We start from the raw sequence: 17717 nt of genomic DNA, 5'->3' as shown, positions 1-17717 counted from the left end.
CAGTTAAAATCTTCATTTAACATACCACTCAAGACATCATTTAGCCCACGCTCGATGTTGGTGAGGCAAAGAACCTCTGGCTTGCCCACCCTCGACGTTATTCCAATGTGAATGAGACATTATTGCATGGTACGTTGGAAAAGTGAATCATGGCTAGTTCTTATGGCGCTTTCCCTGCCAACTTAACTATTTTTTTTTTGCAAACACTTTGAGTAGTGGTGTGTGAAGATGGGTGTCATTTTTTATTTCCAAGAAGTGCCAAAAATTGTGAAGAACAGGATTCAAGAAGTGGAAGAAGATGCTATAAAGGTACACCAGGCAACTTAGGGAGAGTTGAAGAAGAAAGATAGTAAAGCTCTTTTCTTGATCCATCAATGTGTTAGACTATGTAAATTTTGAGAAAATTTGCTCAACTAGTTTGATAAAAAAAAAGGGATATTTTGCATAAAAGCTTATGGAGGTATTGATAAAGTGAAGAAGGTGTAGCTTCAATCTCTCTAAAGGTGATGAGTTTTGTCTATGAATGATCAGGAGTCTATAGCTGATTATTTCATTCGATTTTAAGCCCTTGTTAATTCGACGAAATCTTATAATGAGAGGTTTATAGATCAATAGATTATAGACAAGGTGCTAAGAACTTTGACTCTTCATTTTGATCATAGTGTGGTGGCAATCGAGGAATCCAAAGATCGATCTTGAGATGATGAAGGTAGAGGAGTTGCAAAATTCCCTTAAAGCTCTTGAACAAAGACTAAATGAGAGGAGGAATGGTGAAAAAAAATTCAAGAACAAATCTTGCTGACTCAAACCAACTACAAGAAGAAAGGTGCAGGTGATTGGAACAAGAAAGGAAAAGGCAAGTGAAAAGGTGACAAGAGTGGTGGAGCTAATGACTCATCAAATGGTCAAAATCAATGTTAAAATAAACATGATCAAGCTGAGTCTTCAAACAGAAGACACGATGGTCTATCTCAAAGATTTGGGGAAAAGAAAAAGTTTGATAAAGAGAAAATATAATGTTATAATTGCCAAAATTAGGGGCATTTTTCAAAAGAATGCAAAACTTACAAAGGAGGAAAGAGAAAATTTGATGGTAAAACATATCTTGCTCAAGATGAATTGTCGGGTTCTGATAAAGTGTTGTTGATGGTAACCATAAACTCTGATGGTGATAACTCTAAATCTTGGTATCTTGGTACAAGTTATTCAAATCATATGACAAGGCATAGAGATTGGTTACTTGATTTTGATGTAAGCGTCAGGAATAAGGTGAAGTTTACAAATAACAATACCATTATTGTAGAGAGAATGGGAAAGGTTGTGATCAAGAGGAAGGATGGAAAATATGCAAGTGTGACTTATGTTTTGTATGTACCATCAATAAAGACCAATTTACTAAATTTAGGAAAGTTGCTAGAAAAGGGCTTCTTAATGAGTATGAAGGAAAATGACAGAGATATTTGATTCAAATCAAAGATTGATGTTAAAGACTTTTTTGTCTATGAACAAAACCTTCAAAGTGAATCTGAATGCAACAGAGGTGTAATGTCTATTAACCGCAAATACAAAGGATGAGAGGTAGTTATGACATTATAGATTTGGGCACTTGAATTTTAAAAGTCTAAATCAGCTTGGAGTGAAACAGATGGTGATTGGGATGCCTTCCAGAACATGTTTGTGAAGGGTGTCTTGTGAGTAAACAACCAAAGAAAGCTTTCAAGTTTTGTGCACTTTTTCATGCAAGACAATCATTGGAAGTGGTTCATTCATATGTATGTGGCCCGATTAAGCCTCCATCATTATGAGGTAACAAATATTTCATGACTTTTGTGGATGAATTCACTAGAAAGGTGTGATTGTATTTGATTAAAGAAAAAACTGACTTTTTTGGATTTGTGAAATTGTATGCATTGGTTGAGAAACAAAATGGTCATAAATTGAAAATTTTACAAACTAATGGAGGTGGAGAATATAACTCTAAAGGAGTTTCATGATTTTTGTTAGAGGAATGATACTGAACATGAGGTGACTGCTTCTTATACCCCTCAACATAATGGATTGGTTAAAAGGAGGAATAAAATTCTGCTTGATATGGCAAAGTGTATGTTGAAAGGAAAAGGAATGCATAATTGTTATTAAGGAGAGGTATATATGCTACAACATATGTGTTGAATATATATTCTACAAGGAGAATAAGGAAAATGACTCCTAAAGAAGCATGGAGTGAACATACACCAATTATTAATCATCTGAGATTTATTTGTTCTGTATGTTACAGGCATATTATTCCGCTATATATCTATCAAAATTCAAATTTACAATTGGTGGTTAGAATGGTACTATAAAATGATACTAAACTCATTAAATAACGTATTAAGTTTGAATATGAAAAACATTAGTTGAGGTATTAAGTTTGAATATGAAAAACATTAGTTGAGAGAATAGGCTATAAAAATTAATTATCGATAATATGGAATATGCCTGTAACATAAGAAATTGTGCAAGTGCTGCATCAAATAGGGTATAATTCACAGGGGCACGTGACACTACTTTTCTTTAACACTTAGTATGTTTATATGAGAAGTTTGTAACATAAAATGATAGCAGATTCAGGATAGTAGACATGTTGCACTCCAGCAATCCTTGGATTTTGTGGTAGACCAACTTTCGAACCTCACATCCATAAATCATCCCTTCTCCACGTCGTAAACCCTAATTTTTTCCACCTTGACTATCTCCACCCTCAATCCTCCTTTCTCAACATGTACCCATGGAGCAACGAGTCCACTTTGCTTCTTTTTATATGAAGGGCGACTTAGCCAGTAAAAATTGGATGTACCAAAATAAATAGTTATTGGATTGGTTCTCATTTGCCATTTGAGTTTCGTTTTGATCCTTTTCGGTTTTTGAGAATTATCAACTAATAAAACATTTCATATTCAATATTATAAGAGTTAATCATATATACACTGCCAGTATAAAAAAAAATTATTTTTTTACACTAGAAACCAATTATATCTTTTAATTATGTCATGTCACTGTTGAAAGAAATATTTTTTTGTGATATGTGGTTCCTAAATTTTTAGTTTTTTATGCAATTAATCATTTCGATTAACATGTAACGGTTATAAATTATGTTGATTTAAATATATGATAAGGTAAGATTATTTTTAATTTCATATAAAAATAATTAAAATAACATTTGAATGGCTTATTTTTTTTATATCAATTACTCTCATTACCACTAATTGACCTCTTCTCCACTTTTATAAAAGGAGTTTTGTGATTTATTAAACATAACATAAGCACACATATTTGATTGACATATCCTTATTTGAAATCTTTCAAAATGCTCAATCATTTTATTAAATTTCAAATTCAATAATCACTACAAGAAAAATGATAATTTCTGATGGAAATATCTGATGGAAAAACGTAAATTTTTGACGGATTTTGTTTTTTCTGACGAATTTTCGACGGATTTAAATCCGTCGAAAAAAGTGGCGTCAGAAATAATTTATCCGTCGAAAATTTCCGACGGAAATTATATATTTTTTTTTCAATTTTAATAAATTTATTAATGTAATAGTCCTCATATTTGGCCTCTCAAGGGTTTTACTTCGCAACATTTCACTTTTTAGCGTGTTTTATCCTTATTTGCGCAATTTCTGGGAAACTTCCCAGAAGGTCACCCATTCCAATACTACTTCAGGTCAATCATGCTTAACTGTGAAGTTCTAATGAGTAAGCATGTATATGTATGTTGTCAGTATAACTTGTACAAATTAATTCATTTAACCTCAAATATACAATCTCATACTTGTACTATAATAATAATATATAATAATTTTATATTACGAATAATAATAATAATAATAATAATAATAATATATTCAATTATTCTTTATTTATATGTACTTACTTTTATAACAAACATATACTTATTTCTATTTAAAATTATAATTTAAATTATTTAATTTTATAATTTATAATGATAATATAATTTATAAAATTATAAATATTTATTTATTACATACTTATAAATTAAATTTTAACATTTTAAATAAATTATTAATTAATTTAATATATTTATTTACCTTAAATCAAACATATAAAATTCAAAAAATGTATTTATCTTTGTTTTATTTTCTAATTATCAACCATTAATAAAATACTAATTTAAAATCTTATCTAATTATATCATAATATTCTCCTATCAAATTTAAAACCAGATATTAGTTATACAAAAATATTAAGATTATATAGTAAATTGTCAATAAGATTTTAGTTAAATAATTTAAAATAATTAATGTTTCAATTATATTGTTAATTAGGAAATAATTTATTCCAAAGCTAATTAATTTTTTATATTAATTATTAGTAAAATTTAATAACTTTTAATTTAACAATTAATTGGATCGATGAAATTCAACACACACCATGAGTTATTAAGCGGAAAAACTTTATCAAGAGTTATTTTGTAAGTTATCTTAAATCAAACATATAAAATTCAAAAAATGTATTTATCCTTGTTTTATTTTCTAATTATCAACCATTAATAAAATACTAACTTAAAATCTTTTCTAATTATATCATAATATTTTCATATCAAATTTAAAACCAGTTCTTACATTTTCGACAAATATAAATTTGTCGGAAATATTCCATCAATAATATAACCTTTCCTACAAAAAAAAATTTCATCGAAAATATAAATTTTTCGACAAATTTAATTTTGTTTTATAAGAAATCATCTTCGATTAATATAACATTTTGTATATATGATTTAAGAGTAAAGAATTTTCAATTTAACGGTTGGATTTACAAAATTCACATTTAATATAAAGTTATTCAGCGGTGTAATACTTAGAGCATCTCCAATGCAAGCAACTCATTTGAGTTGCTTCATGCATTAAAAAATGAAAAAAGTGGTCTCTAGTGTACCATGTCAGCATTAAGCAACTCAAACACAAATTTACTCCAATGGTAAGAAACGTTAAGAAATCTAACTTTTAGAATTTTTTTTCTAATCATTTATGAACCAAATTTAAATTTTTATTAAAAAAGATAATTGCACTACGATGAAATAAAATAAATTACGAGAAAAAATACACAATAAATAGATATTAAAAATAAAATAAAGCAATAGTAAATACATAAACATTATACGAAATTAATTTTCATCATTATTCGAAACATTCCCAAATATGTTCAATAAGATCTGCTTGAAATCTGGTAAGGAACGGTTGCTTGAGGAAGCAACTCTCTCTTCTTCAAGCAACTCAAGTCCTGCTTTCTTGCCATTGGAAGATTTTGACGTGGCAACATGAGTTTCTTGAAGAAGAGAGAATTGCTTCCTCAAGCAACCGTTCCTTACCAGATTTCAAGCAGATCTTATTGAACATATTTGGGAATGTTTCGAATAATGATGAAAATTAATTTCGTATAATGTTTATGTATTTACAATTGCTTTATTTTATTTTTAATATCTACTTATTGTGTATTTTTTCTCGTAATTTATTTTATTTCATCGTAGTGCAATTATCCTTTTTAATATAAATTTAAATTTGGTTCATAAATGATTAGAAAAAAAATTCTAAAAGTTGGATTTCTTAAAGTTTCTTACCATTGGAGTAAATTTTTGTTTGAGTTGCTTAATGCTGACATGACACACTAGAGACCACTTTTTTCATTTTTTAATGCATGAAGCAACTCAAATGAATTGCTTGCATTGGAGATGCCCTTAGTAAAATTTACACCGCTGTAATTATAACCCCCTTATATATATATATATATATATATATATATATATATATATATATATATATATATATATTAAATGTGACTTTTACTAAGTATTACACCGCTCAATAACTTTATATTAAATGTGAATTTTGTAAATCCAACCGTTAGATTGAAAGTTCATATCTCTTAGATTATATATACAAAATTTTATATTAATCCAAGATGATTTGATACTTCATTTTTATAAAAACAAAATTGATGTCATATATTCATTTCAAAATACACTAAAATATGAACACTTTGATTACTTTCCAGTTGTTGTTCAATTTTAACAAAATTGATGTCATGTATTCATTTCAAAATACACTAAAATATGAACACTTTGATTACTTTCCAGTTGTTGTTCAATTTTAACAAAATTTGATATACACGTATAAAGTGATATGAACTTTCAATTTAACGGTTAGCTTTTCAAAATTCACATTTAATATAAAGTTATTGAGCGGCGTAATACTTAGTAAAAGTTACACCGGTATAATTATAACCTCCTATATTATATATATATATATATATATATGTGTGTGTGTGTGTGTGTGTGTGTGTAATTTTAAGCTTATTACTTCTAGAAAATAAAAATAAAATTCTTCTAAAATATAAAACTATGTTAAATAAACTAATATAAGCACTAATTATTTAATAGAAAACTCATGAAATACACAAATATGAAAATATTCACACTTGAACTTGCTTACTATAACTTTGAAGACAATATACTAACATATCTAAGTAGTTTATAAATATTTAAAAATAAATATTATTTATTTAAAATAATTGTTAAGATCGAAAATATTAATTTTAGAAGGTTTAAATATATTTTAGTCCCTATAAGATGAGTGATTTTGATTTTGGTCTTTGTAAATTTTTTTCTTTATTTTTCATCCTTGTAAGATTTATAAAGATTGTTTCCTACTTGTAAAATGAGTAAAAGATTTTTCTTTGATTTTCATCCCTCTAAAATATAAATTCACTAGTTTAATTATTTTAAGGTAGATATTAATATTTATTTTAAAAAACTAAAAAAAAAATTAGAGGTGTTAAATATCAATACAATAATAGTACGTACTTGTTGTAGGTGACACCTAAGATAATTATTTATCTTTTTTTTTAAAAAAAATAAAAAGTAGTTAAAAATGATTACATAAAAAATAAGAATTAAAAATAAAAATTCCAATTTTAGAAAATGAAAATAAGAATTAAAAATAAAATTAGAAATAAAAATTAAAAATAAGAATTAAAAATAAGAAATTTTTGACGGATTTATATTTCTGACGAAAATATAAATCTGTCGAAAATTTCCGACAGAAATATTCGTCGAAAATTTTCTGTCGAAAAATATAAATTTTCCGATGAATCCATATCCGTCAGAAATTTTTTGTCAGAAATTTGCGTTTTTCTTTTAGTGAATTTTAGCTTTACAATCTTAAACCTATAGCTATAATAAAAAAAAATCAACTTGTATAACGAAATTAAAATTTAGGAGATTCAAATGCCACCAAAAAATCTCCTAGTGACCTATCAATCATTTCTACGTCTTTTAGGGACTAAATTGGATATTTACTTGCATTATAGGGTTGTTTGTCAACATTATAAACCAATTTTATAAAGTAACAAAAATCATTAAATTAAATCATAAGTGTGTCTAACACTACAATCTATAGAGCTATTTTATGTTATCCCCAACATTATAATTTTAACAAAATATCTTAAGTGTTACAATTAATACTACAAAAATCTTATGTATACAGTGTAATCAACTTTAACAAATAAGAAAGACTCAATGAGACAAACAAAAAATGTGAGTTTCATTATTGTCCTTTGATACTAAATGAATGAGCTAGTTTCAAATAAAAAAATAAGTTGAATGAGTCACTTATCTTCTTCTTTTTTCATCTTTTACTACTAACTCAAATTTAATAACAATAATAATAATAATTCAATATTTGAATTAAATTTATAATTTTGAAATTTGAACCAATTAATAGTTTAAAAGAATCTAAATTTTTTTATTTAAATTTGATTGAATTCATTGGATTATAGAATCGCGATGACTATTTATCATATTGTTCATCAGTGCACAAATTAATAGTAGTTTTATTTATTTATTTAAAATATTTCAAATTACTAAAAAGTCCTTTTTTTTATAAAGCTAGGGTTTCACTCAAGCGATAACAAGCTCACAGGCGTTGTAGACAACATGGTGGCGATAGCTGTCGACAATAGTGGGCTTGGCGCACACGTCGCAAACGACAAGGTGGTAGTAGCTGTCGACGACAACGAACTTGACATGGGCTACACAAGGAGTCGAGTTGTAGGAGAGGGTAGTAACGTGGAGTTCTCGTAAGTGGCGTGAACGATTTTGACGGCAGAGTTAATAAGATTTCAGTGAAGAAAGGGGAAGGCAAAGGGATCTCGTTCATACACAACTTCCTCACCGAAGTCAAGGTTCACTACAGTCATCGGAGTCAACGCTCACTAGGAAGAAGTGTTAGTGGCTTGGGACTTGTGCTTTCTCCCTGGTGTTTACACTTTCTCCCTCTTCGTTGTGCACCTTCTCCTTCTTCGCTCTAAAGCCGAAGTCCGTCTACTTCACCTTGGCATCTATCACAAAGACGTTGTTGTCAAGGACAAAGGTGCTACAGTAGGCAAGGCCATAGAGCTCATAGGCGACAACGATCTTGTTGTCAATCTTAAGGTGTCCGTAGTCGAATGAGGAAGGGAGAAGAAGCCCTCGAGCAGACCGAAGATAATGTTGTTATTGAGGCTAACAAAATTGAAGAAGAAGATTAGAGTTGACGGAATTGAAGAAAGAGGTTAAGGTTGACGAGAATGACAATTGGGGTGTCGAAGAAGAAGATTGGAGTAAATAATAGGGGTGATGAAAAAAAAATTAGACAAAATAATCATTTATTATTAGGAAATAAAATTAATACATTAATAAAGATTTTATCATCAAATAAATCTAAACCAATTTAATTATTCATATATCAAAGAGTATTTTTCACTTTTCCACCGATGAACCATATGAAAAACATATTTTATTTTATTGGTTCACCCATGTACTATATAATGGATTGATCCCCGACACAAATCGCCTCATAGAATTGGATGATGAACATTGCTACAGCGTTCGAAATTTTGTCCGAATCATGGTTCGAAAAATTAAAATATTAATATATTTTAATAAATTTATTATAAAATAATTATTTAATTTAATATTTTATAATTTAAAATATTATTTTATTCATTCGGAATGAATTTCGGCATACAGATTCGGAGGCTCAATCATTTTTCTTGGATGATATCGGTTGCCACCCAAATTTAGAACAACAAATCAAAATGTAGAGGAGCACGAGGGGAGAAAAAGTGTTTATGAATGATTGAATTCCGAACAAAAAAGAGCTATCCGTGACTGTGAAATGGATTGGGTCCCCAACATCCACTTAGGCCCAAGCCTAGGCCCAGACCCAGACCCAATAGTGCTGCTTGTTGTCTGTGACTGTTGCAGACTCTTTCGGTTTCGTGAATCCCATCGGAGCCCGCAAGCACAACACAAGCAAAGAAAAGGGCGCTAACAACACACACTCACATCGATTGAAGCGGAGAGATCTCAATTCTCAGTCTCAGGTACCTCATACCACTATATTTGTTTCGCAACTCACTTCCATAACTGTTAATTTTTATTTATTTATTTCGTTCTGGTTTGATCATCAGCTCCATCCTTGTTTTGTAAGTTAAGCGATTTTGGTCTGTGATTGATTTGGTTACTAATTATGTATTTTATTTTTATCTCGTGACGTTTCCAATTTGGGGAAGGTTAAGATGATTTTCATTATCTATTGTAGTGAAACGCAACCCATTCATGGGCTGTTTCAACTCAACGGCAAGCAGACAATTACCCGGCCACGAGGACCCTGTAACTCTTGCATCACGCACCGCATGTAACCTCTTTTACTTCTAAGTCCTTATAAATATAATTCTTCTTCAACATTCATTGCTATTGCATTTACCCTCCTTAATCATTTATAGCCTTTTTCCCCATTCACGTTTATAGAATTCTTGGTCAGATATATGTTCATTTTCTAGTTTCAACTTGTGTCTCATTTCATTTCTCACTTTTCAGTCAGCGTTAGTGAGGTTGAAGCACTATTTGAGCTTTTCAAGAGCATCAGCAGTTCTGTCGTTGATGATGGATTGATAAGCAAGGTACCATATACCTAACACAAATAAATGCCTTTTGCAAAAGTTACTTATTCTATCATGCTTGTTTCTATCTTCCCTTCTACAAACTTATCAATGTTTCACGGAGGTCCTATTTTGTGAATTGCCTAACAAATTATGCAATTTGTTATTTGTTATAAGAATTCAGGTCATTACCCATGATTCATGATGATAGTTTGATGTTAATTTCTCCATATGCTTCCATATAACTATCTACAATATGTTCTCTTTTCTATTTGAAGTTCTTTCTCAATTGCCACAACATGTTCTCTTCTTTTATTCGCTGTTATACTTGTAGACACCCTACAATTTCATAATATTCTGTGTTCCTCACATTGAAATCTCAAGCACATGTTTTCATTACCTATTCTTCTTTCTTCGCAGGAAGAATTTCAATTGGCACTTTTCAAGAATAGAAAAAAGGAGAACCTTTTTGCCAATCGGGTACTTTGTAACATCACTTGGCTTTCTTAAAAACTATGTTTGATGATTGGGCTTACATGTGAATGTGTGCCAGCAAACATGCACTATCACATGTGACCAATGATTTGCAATGCACTCTTTGGATCGATGATCTGGCCGGCTTCACTTTAGTTGTCAAAATTTAGATAGTAGATGTGAAGAGTACTCTTGAAACAGATATCAATGTTTGTTTAGCATTTAAATTTTGTTCTAATTTTTTTCATTGAAGTATTATCCTTTTCTTGTGGCAATTCTTCATCTTCAAGCAGCCTTTTTTATTAACTTGATGTGTATTGATATCAAAATTTTCTCCATGCAGATCTTTGATTTGTTTGATGTTAAGAAGAAGGGGTTCATTGATTTTGGTGACTTTGTTAGATCCCTCGATGTCTTCCACCCAAATGCTCCACAAGAAGACAAGATAGATTGTAAGTTGAAGATTAATCCCTCGACTGTAGGCTATCCTTGATTCAATATTGTGATCTGTATTGATAGATAGGGTTTGGGATTTTCTTGTAGTTTCATTTAGGCTCTATGACTTGGACAGTACAGGCTTTATAGAACGGGAAGAGGTAAGATGGTAATTGCTGTTTACACCTTTAATGTAACTAAGTGTTCTTACTACTTTCAGTTTTGATGAAATCTTATGTCTTACTACTACACCTTTATATGCCTATTAGGCTATTATTTTCTGTGTGCATCTTCATTTTTTTTTTCTTTCTTTTGGGTAATTTCTGACAGGTGAAGCAAATGTTAATTGCACTTCTTTGTGAGTCTGAAATGAAATTGGCGGATGAGACAATAGAAAAAATACTTGATAAGGTATATGCTTGATGTTTTTAGATATTGTATAATGAGACACACATAAATTTTATCTACAGAATGAGAAGAATTATAGGTTATGGATGTTTTGTTGTAACCTTTCTATCAAATAATAAGAGTAGGCCTTTATTTTGGTCCATCAAAGATACAAGCACCATCACTCTATTTCTTAAAAAAAATATATTTATTTCGTCCTTCAATTATGCAAAATGTCATTAAATCGGTCATTGTTGAGCTGAGGTCTGAGAGAAATGAATATAGTGGAGTAGCAATTTAATTTGATGACATTTTGTATGATTAAGGGACTAAATTGATGATACTTTTTATTAAGAGATTAAGTTGATGTAAAAAAATATTTAGAGCAGGGAAATGGTAACACTTTTTATTATTGATGGATTATTGGATTACATTGATGACAAAATTATCTCTAAGAACTAAAATGATGATACTTGTATCTTTGGAGGATGAAAAATTGATTGTAGTCTTGTAATTATCTTCACACAATAAAATGGTGTAAACCTATTATTGTAAGTTTGGTTTTAGCTCATTTAAAATGAAGGAATTACTTTAGAGGATTAAATGAAATGATAGTGATGGAAAAATCAAGGGTCAGGATTTTGATAGAATACTAGCACATGGTTGACACAGGTATTTGCTGAAATATCAAACCATTGATTTTATGGCTATCGATAGAAACTTTTTTCCTCTAAAGTGAATTTTTACTTTAGAGGAATCAAATTCTTCTATTTTTATGGTCAGACTTTCGTGGATGCTGATCTGAATCAAGATGGGAAAATAGACAGGCTCGAATGGCAAAACTTCGTTTCTAAAAATCCATCATTGTTGAAAATCATGACCCTTTCTTATCTGAGGTATGTTTATAATAGTTTTTGTTTAATTTTGATGCGTTTTGAGTGTAAATTATGTTATATGGTCATCAAGTTTTGCTTTGGCTCTTCATCTAGGACCAATTTCTTTGTGAATTTCTTAAGAAAAAAAATCTTTTAAATAAAAGTTGTGTTTAAGAAGTTTTATAATTTTTTTTTTTGCAGCATTAAGTTATTTTTATTGCTTTTTCTCGGAAATTTTGTTTTTTTTAGTTAAGATAGAAAGTTACAAAGATGGTATGGAGATTGAACCTAGATTTCCATGTTTCTACTACCCTAATTCCTTTTTCCAACCACTAAACTAACTTTTGTAGTCCCAAAAAGAGGTATAACTAGAGAATTTATCAAGAAGTCACCCATCCTAGTACTACATAAATTAATAATTTATTCTCTTTTCTTGAAAGTTAAAAGAGGGTAACTTAAAAGAATCTTAAATAAATATTACAATTTTTTTTTTTAAAAAAGTTGTACATACTTTATCAAAATAGCACACTGTTAATTAGTATGACTATGTTAACAATTGAACGAGATCTTAAACATTAGAACTAAAATGTGCATACTTTATCACATGCAAATGTGAAACGTTTCCTTGATAGTGCATTCTTAAACTACATGGTTAATTATCACATTCTAATTTATGTGGTAAATATTTCAATTGCTTTCTTAAACTATAGTTTAAATTATTGTGAATTTAATACAGGGACATAACAACAACTTTTCCAAGTTTTGTATTTAACTCCGAGGTCGATGAAATTGTTACATGAATGCATACAGCTTTAAGTTGTGCAAGTAGTTGGAAAATCTGGCATATAACGTATTTTTTGTACAACAGTACAAGGAGGGTAAAGTGTTTGGTGGCTCTTTCTCAAATTTCATATGATGCTTTGATTATTTATTGTTCTCCTGTGACATGCCTCAGAAGGCAAAATTTAAGGTGCACAAAGTTGTTTAAAATATGGAATATTCGTCCAATTTTTGAAGTGAGAGTTAAATATTCCTATATACTAATTTTCCAAGTTACCCCTTTTTAGAAGAAAAAATAAATCGCAAAAGAGCCATTAAATTACCCCGTCATATCTTCATCCTGCATTAAAGGAGGAAGACCCTCACATGTAAACCTATTTACTTACAATACCAGATAAAAATAGCGAATGCAAAGAGCCGTAGAGTTTAAACCAGAAACTTGGAACTCGTCGCCATTTTTAACACCTATTCTTAACCTTGAAGACAGAAAATTAGGGGTGTTCATGGATCAGTTTTTTTAAAAATTCGAACCAAATCAAATCGAACCGTTTTATATAAGTGAATCAGTTAACCGATCTATTTTTTATAAAGTGGATCAGTTTGATTTTTTAAAAATATGGATTGTTTTTTTGAAATTGGATTGATTTGATGCGGTGCAGTTATTCACTTTTTACTCTTATATGGATCGACTTTTTTAAAAAATCAAACCGAATTGAATCGATCTACTTTGTAAAAATAGGTTGGATAACTGAACTTGTTCTCTAAAGTGGTTTGGTTCGAATATTTTTTCAAAATGGATCAGATTTTTTAATAAGGATTGGATCAGTTATAGATTGGTCCGGATCAATTTGGATTTTTTTGCACACTCTTACAAAAAAATAAAATAGTTTCGCGTGCTTTGCTTAAACTAAGTCACCTACCACCGTACTCCAAAACTCTATCGGAAACAACCATTCACACACAGGCTGCCATGAGCCACTATTCCATTAAAGCATCTCCGTTCCCTGCAAACAGAAACCCAAGCCGCACCCGCCATTTTCCACCGTTTTCCTTTTTACATTTGATTTCTTACACTTATTTGATTGTGTGGAAGTTGAACGGAGGGGAGGGCTGGAGAGAAGAAAAGTGTTTATTGATATTAGGTGTAAGTTATACAAAATCTACACTGTTAATATATATTAATTCTATGGTTTACAATATATTAATATTAATACATATAGTATTAGTAACTTAGATTTACTCTTGTGACAATCAATTAAATATTTTCAATCAATTAAATCATTTGATTTGACTATTTGATTTATATAATTTTTGCTTCAATTAATTATGAAAAATTTTGAGTTATATTGAATATATGTAATTACTTTTATTTTTACATATAATTTTGTAACCAGTTAATAATTTTTTAACATAAATAAATGGATTAAGTTGTTTGAGTTAATTGGTAATTTGATTGGTTAATGTTTTTGATATGTTTTATTGTAATATATTATAAAGTAAATTGCATTATTCTCTTGAAAGAGATAAAAGTATTTCATTGTTTTCTTCATGTTAAAATATAAAATTTAATTTAGTTAATTTAACATTGTTAACAAATTACATTTTACTTCCTTTGAGAGATGCAAATTATGCAATTATTACATTATCATTCTTTCATGTGTTAAGATGTAAAATAAATTACATTTTTATTTCTTGGAGATATTAATATTATATTATCACTCTCTTGATATGTTAAAATATATAATTTAGAGTATTTAATATTATATTGTTAAATAATGTTTATTATAATATTTTAAAAAGTATTTTTAATTAAATATATGTTAGATATTTAGTACACTGCTTTCACGCATTTGATAAAAATTGTAAAATATATAATGAAATTTAAATTAACTTAATAAAATAATAAATAAAAATACAAAATAAATTATATATGTATATTTATATTTTTTTTATATTTTTTATCAATTGGAAAATTTTGACATAAAATTTTTCCCATTTATACTGCATTTTTATTTTCCTTTTCCTTAGTTCAAGCCTTCAATTTTCATAATCGCGTTGGTTTAATTTAAACAAACTTGTTTATTTATTTTTATTTTATATATCATGGGACATACATTTTGAGGGAAAGAAAGTAAAAGAGAAAGAAATTAAACCAAACATATAAAAACGAGAGGCAAATAGTCTATTTAGTATTCTAAAATTGATAAAGAACCTCCTTATTATATAAAAAGTGACAATTTAGTGAATTACATTTAATGTATCAACAAACACTTCTCACCTCAAAAACCTGAAGTAAAGATAGACAATGCAAGTTTGTGAGGAATCCTCTAAGTTTTACAATTGTTATCTCTACTCGGGCTACTTTATAAGAAGTTTCTTGATAAAAAGAAAAATATTTTTTGTACAATTTATTATCCATTCATTCTTTTTATAAAGATTTTTGTTCTTACTTGATTGTATCACGTCTTATTTGTAAGACAAAACAATATCTATAAAATTTTACCCAGATATAGTTGTTGTTATAGGATTGAGTCTAAAGAGACTTATCTACAAAATAATACTTGTTTGAGCATGAGGAGATTTACTTGTAAAAGAATACTTGTTTTAGTAGAGACTTGACTATTAAAAAAATACTTAATGTTAAAGTCTAAGAGACTTTGTGTAAAAGAATAGTTAGATAGATTGCTTGAAGAGAAAGTTCAAATAACATTTAAATTTGAGATAGAAGTGACTTATTAAACAAATACTTGTATCTTATTTAAAACAGTGGAACTCAATATGTGGTTTGATTGAGAACTTGACGTAGTCTCGATGATTTAGATGAACTAGTATAAAAATATCAAGTGATTTGTGTGCCTCTTCTCCAATACTTTTTACTGATGACATTACTACTTCATTATTTAAAAAATGAGAGTTTTTGATTAACGTTATTCAACTCTCTACTAGTATCTATCTTTTCTCCACATCTAATCTACAACTCTAGTTTTCCAACTTTTAACTTCACAATTTAAGTTTTCATATTTTATAAAATTCATAATTTTGATCTAATTATTAAATCACTAGTTATTAAAATAAGATCAAAAGCATAATGTAGTTTAAAATACTATCAAATATTAAGTATCATGTTTTTTTTCAATGTTAAGTCATGATCAATGTCAAGTCCTTATATATTTACTCATTCTTTATATAGTATGTGTCTAGTAAATGGTGTTTTATAAAATTAATTAAATTATTATGTTAACTATTTAATTATTTATGAAAAAAATATTTAATTATTTCTTTTAATTTTAATGATTAGTTTTGTGTTGTTTATGATGAAAATTCAATATAATAGGAAGTATGCACATAGTTTTAAGTAGTGGCAAAAAAATCATACTCGTGAATCAAATTTGCTATGAATTTTAAATGAATAATTAAATGAGTATCTACATAATAATGAGATGAGAACAAATAGTAAAATACACATATTTATGAATACTTACACTTTAAAAATATTAAAAATCTCTTATATAAAATAATCTAGTTTAATTTGTATTTACACTAAATATGTGTCATAATTAGTTATTTTAATATTAATATATGTTACAAAATCATTTTTTAAGATAAATATGTGTTTAAAATTATTTAATTTTAATTTCATTTTATTTCTTATATATTTATTTAAAATTTTATAATTTTTTCAAATATTCACATATATCCGCAGATATATACAAAAATTATGAGGTGAATACCTGCACTAAATGGAGTGAATTATAAAGAGCTACTACATGGTTCTATTTTATTCCATTGTCATTTCTAATCCTAAATTTGAACCCCAGTGCATAATTTGATGAATACAAAAAATGAATGAAGCACGTGGAGTTTGAGTGTGAAGACAAGGGACACGACAATGTGGTTGTGGTAGGCAATAAAGTATGGTTTGTAAGGGTATGCATGGTTCGGTAATTTTTATAAAAAAAAATCACATTGAACTACACCACGTTATTTTATTAAACTAAATAGGTTTATAAACCATTTGAACCACGTGAATAAAATGATTTATAATCAAACAACTTTTATAAACAGGTTCAGAATTGGTTTATAACTGGTTTCAAAATCAAATTAATTTTGAACTAATTTTAAGAATCGAACCAGTTTTAAATTAGTTTTCTTAAGAGAAAATATCTTTTTTTCTCTCAAAACTAGGAACAAAGTCATGATTAATATATTCTTTAGAGTCAAATTAAAGATCTTTTTCTAATTAGTTGACATTTAACTTGAAAACTAATTAAGTAGACAACACATTATAAAAAGTAGAAAATTATTTATTGTATTAAAACATTTTTTTTTAAGAAAAAAAAGTTTACTCAAAAAAGTCATAAATGCCAACTCAAAAGAATTCAAGAACTATAATTGTCATGTGAAAAATTAGGGAGAACAACATAAGGGACTAGGGAGAGAAAAAAGAGTTTCTTTATTATTTTCAACTATGAGATAACCTATTTATAAGCATAAATAATTACAAATAAGATAACAATATCAAGGTAAATATAAACAATATTAATAGATAACCACCATTAAATATTCATAACATCCTTTCTTGGATGTCCATTGTTTGTGAATGTGACTCATTAAAACTTTATTCTTTAATGTGGTATCATATATTGCCTAATTAAAAACTTGTTAGAAAAACCCAGTAGGACAAAACTACGACGAAGGACAAAAAATGCAGAATGTCTCCCTCTGATATAGACAATCATCTTTAAGATCAAAAAGACCAATCTCGTGTACCAACTGTTC

At 28.3% G+C, this 17717-nt stretch overlaps 1 protein-coding gene across 4 annotated transcripts; it reads left to right on the top strand.

Annotated features, from left to right (window-relative positions):
* The first annotated feature begins 9286 nt into the window (after positions 1 to 9286).
* LOC109803538 (calcineurin B-like protein 1) lies at positions 9287 to 13196 on the top strand. 4 transcript variants are annotated; one of them, XR_014431083.1, is made up of 9 exons: positions 9287 to 9429; positions 9648 to 9743; positions 9926 to 10008; positions 10408 to 10467; positions 10805 to 10913; positions 11005 to 11057; positions 11227 to 11307; positions 11956 to 12179; positions 12895 to 12931. XR_014431083.1 is itself a non-coding variant. In XM_020365151.3 (9 exons), the coding sequence occupies exons 2-9, from the start codon at positions 9665 to 9667 to the stop codon at positions 12956 to 12958; spliced, it is 642 nt and encodes a 213-aa protein (XP_020220740.1). In that variant the 5' UTR covers positions 9287 to 9429; positions 9648 to 9664; the 3' UTR covers positions 12959 to 13196. The 4 variants fall into 4 exon arrangements, 3 of the variants coding, with proteins under 3 accessions (XP_020220740.1, XP_020220741.1, XP_029128448.1); XM_020365151.3 differs by having other exon boundaries at positions 12067 to 12179; positions 12895 to 13196; XM_029272615.2 differs by having other exon boundaries at positions 9293 to 9429; positions 9619 to 9743; positions 12067 to 12179; positions 12895 to 13196.
* The last annotated feature ends 4521 nt before the right edge of the window (positions 13197 to 17717 follow it).

Source organism: Cajanus cajan, chromosome 1 (genome assembly GCF_000230855.2).
Source record: "Cajanus cajan strain Asha chromosome 1, NIPB_CcT2T_4, whole genome shotgun sequence".
In the NCBI taxonomy this organism is placed as follows: domain Eukaryota; kingdom Viridiplantae; phylum Streptophyta; class Magnoliopsida; order Fabales; family Fabaceae; genus Cajanus; species Cajanus cajan.
This window is presented reverse-complemented; position numbering and strand designations above follow the sequence as displayed.

Bases quoted from the DNA above. Each gene is read 5' to 3' on its own strand.
- LOC109803538 (XM_020365151.3), top strand. From the start codon at position 9,665: ATGGGCTGTTTCAACTCAACGGCAAGCAGACAATTACCCGGCCACGAG. The intron at 9,744-9,925 runs GTAACCTCTTTT...CTCACTTTTCAG, and splicing joins TCTTGCATCACGCACCGCAT to TCAGCGTTAGTGAGGTTGAA. The intron at 11,058-11,226 runs GTAAGATGGTAA...AATTTCTGACAG, and splicing joins GCTTTATAGAACGGGAAGAG to GTGAAGCAAATGTTAATTGC.